Source organism: Lepidochelys kempii, chromosome 7 (assembly GCF_965140265.1).
Source record: "Lepidochelys kempii isolate rLepKem1 chromosome 7, rLepKem1.hap2, whole genome shotgun sequence".
In the NCBI taxonomy this organism is placed as follows: domain Eukaryota; kingdom Metazoa; phylum Chordata; order Testudines; family Cheloniidae; genus Lepidochelys; species Lepidochelys kempii.
The window spans coordinates 30,817,153-30,820,023 of NC_133262.1; the positions used below are offsets into that span (position 1 = coordinate 30,817,153).

Sequence of the window (2,871 nt, forward strand, 5' to 3'; positions counted from 1 at the left end):
TAATCTGCTTGTGATTTCCCTACTATTGGCATGTATCAACTCCTTAGTTTCGCGTCTAATTCTCCTCTCCTCCTCATTGGGGCGGGGGCACCAGGGGAGCAACGGACACCGGCACCCTGTCTCCGGATCTCCCCGGAACCCTCAGGTTCGGGACCGTGTTTCCCTGTCAACCGCCTTTGAGTAGGCACATCGCATCCGGAAATAGTGTGTGGGGGGGGGAAATTGAACCGGAAGTCGCTGAGTATTGGCTTCCCACCGCTTCCGCAGGTGGGCTGTGACACCGGGAGCGGCGCGAGGATGAAGCTGCTGACGCACAACATGCTGACCTCGCATGTGCGGGGGGTGCGGCCCGGGGGGGGTTTCCCCCTCCGTATCCAGGTAACAGCGATTCCCGCCCCCCCGCAACCAGAAGGCCACATAACCCTGCCCCCTGGGCTGCCCCCGCGCTGGGTCTGGGCGTCGTAGGGCTGATTTCCTCCCGCCATGGGGGTCCCGCCCCCGCCGTGTCTAGCCGGACTGACCCTCCCCCTCCCCCTCCCCGCAGGCCACCGAGGTGAAAGTGAATAACGTGGATTTCAACCAGGAGTTCGTGGCGCGGATGATCCCCAAGGTGGAGTGGGGGGCCCTGGTGGAGGCTGCGGAGAGCGTGAGTATGGGGGGAGGGGCTGGCCGCGTCCAGGGCATGGGTGGGTGGAGTTTGGCAGGGGGAGGGGCTCACCCTGGGTGCTGGGGCCCCTAGGCATAGGGCCAGAGTGCTGTCATGGCAGGAGATGGGCAACGTGGATTGACACAGTGGGGATTGGAGAGGGAAGTGGCTTTAGGGAGCGTCTGGGTCAATCAGAGCAAAGTCTCTCTTCTGGGGTCAAGCATTGTGACATTCATCTCCCTCTCCCTACAGCTGGGCCATCTGTCAGACCTGCCCCACCAGCTGCCCCCTGAGTACGAGAACAATGAGGACTTCCTGAGGAAGGTGCATCACGTGCTGCTGGAGGTGAGAAACCCCCCCATCTATGTCCACAGCCCCCCACCAGCTCCTTGCCTGGTGCTGGGCACCGTCTCCCAGGCACCACAAACCTGTGGCGGAGGTTGTATGACGGGGTCCATGTTACAAACACAGGTCCTTATCCACACAGGTCCACAAGACACCAGGGACTTATCAGTCCACAGAGACATTGGGGATCCCCCAGTGTGGGGGACCTCTGCTGCTCATGTTCCAATGTAGACATTGCGGGGGCTCCCTCAAGCAGTGAGAGTGTGTTGATGGTGGGGGATTCTCCCCTTGCTCTAGCTGCAAGTTGGAATCCACTCTTGTGGGGCTGAGAGTCCAGCAGATGCCCTGGCACTGGGCTCACAGGATCCTTTTGCTTCTGTGGCTCATCCTGCCTTTTCCCCAGCTGCTAAGAGTGACTGCAGCAAAATACCCCTACCCCTAATAAACAAATAAAACCGAGAAGGGAGGGCTGGTGCTCTGGGGAAGTTCCATCCCTCCCTGACAGCATTATGGGGCAGGGCCAGGGCACAGCCCATCCCTCTGTCTTTAGGCTGCAGCTGACCTGTGTTTCTTCCTCCCCTGCATAGGTGGAAGTGATGGAGGGGATCCTGAAGTGCCCTGATTCTGGCCGGGAGTTCCCTATCACCAAGGGCATCCCCAACATGCTGTTGAGCGAGGAGGAGACGTGAAGGGCCAGGATGGCCAAGCTGGGAAGGTTGGGGTGGGGGAGGGAGTCCCTAAGCTGGGAGGGTGTGGCGGGGGAGGGAGGGTTCTACAGGGAGTAGAAGACATTCGGTGCTCCTTTGGTTTGCGTATAAATAAACCGGTGAGGTGGAGCCTAGCATGGGGCGTGTCATCCATTACCTGTTCCCCCTCACCTGCTTGTGCCCCTCAATCACAACCTGCAGCACTCTGCCATCCTAGCCCTTGGCTACCCCCAACCACACTTGTGCTGGTGCCCTTTTATTCTAATCCAGTCCCCATCCCTAGTTAGCCCTTGGTCTATCCGAACACTGGCCTGCCACACCTTGCACCGTACTCACTTTCCTTGTGTACAGTTATTTAGATTGCAGTAGTACTTAGAAAAAGGATTCAGAGTAACAGCCGTGTTAGTCTGTATTCGCTATTACCAGCAGGGTAATGGGGTGGGAGTAGGTATTGTTTCATATTCTCTGTGTATATATAAAGCCTGCTGCAGTTTCCATGATATGCATCTGAGGAAGTGAGCTGTAGCTCACAAAAGCTTATGCTCTAATAAATTGGTTAGTCTCTAAGGTGCCACAAGTACTCCTTTTCTTTTTAGAAAAAGGAGTACTTGTGGCACCTTAGAGACTAACCAATTTATTTGAGCATAAGCTTTCGTGAGCTACAGCTCACTTCATCGGATGCATACTGTGGAAAATACAAAAGATGTTTTTATACACACAAACCATGAAAAAATGGGTGATTATCACTACAAAAGGTTTTCTCTCCCCCCACCCCACTCTCCTGCTGATAATAGCTTATGTAAAGTGATCACTCTCCTTACAATGTGTATGATAATCAAGGTGGGCCATTTCCAGCACAAATCCAGGGTTTAACTTTGTGAGGTGAAGTGAGCTGTAGCTCACGAAAGCTTATGCTCAAATAAATTGGTTAGTCTCTAAGGTGCCACAAGTACTCCTTTTCTTTTTGCAAATACAGACTAACACGGCTGTTACTCTGAAAGTAGTACTTAGGAGACTTAGTCCTGAAGCAGGTCCTCCATTGGGCCAGGCACTGCTCAGACTCCCAGGCAAGATCAAGGCCCCCATTGGGACAGGTGCTGCACAAACACAGAACAAGTAGACAATGCTCTTTCTCCTTCGTAACTGCTAGGAAGGAAGACTATGGACACAGGC

At 54.5% G+C, this 2,871-nt stretch overlaps 1 protein-coding gene across 1 annotated transcript; it reads left to right on the forward strand.

Annotated features, from left to right (window-relative positions):
• Nucleotides 1-219: 219 nt before the first annotated feature.
• Nucleotides 220-1,729, forward strand: TRMT112 (tRNA methyltransferase activator subunit 11-2). Its single transcript, XM_073351723.1, has 4 exons — nt 220-378; nt 545-646; nt 899-991; nt 1,579-1,729. Exons 1-4 carry the CDS (start codon nt 298-300, stop codon nt 1,678-1,680), a joined length of 378 nt encoding a protein of 125 aa, XP_073207824.1. The 5' UTR covers nt 220-297; the 3' UTR covers nt 1,681-1,729.
• Nucleotides 1,730-2,871: the final 1,142 nt, after the last annotated feature.

Bases quoted from the DNA above. Each gene is read 5' to 3' on its own strand.
- TRMT112 (XM_073351723.1), top strand. From the start codon at position 298: ATGAAGCTGCTGACGCACAACATGCTGACCTCGCATGTGCGGGGGGTG. The intron at 647-898 runs GTGAGTATGGGG...CTCTCCCTACAG, and splicing joins TGGTGGAGGCTGCGGAGAGC to CTGGGCCATCTGTCAGACCT. The intron at 992-1,578 runs GTGAGAAACCCC...TCCCCTGCATAG, and splicing joins TGCATCACGTGCTGCTGGAG to GTGGAAGTGATGGAGGGGAT.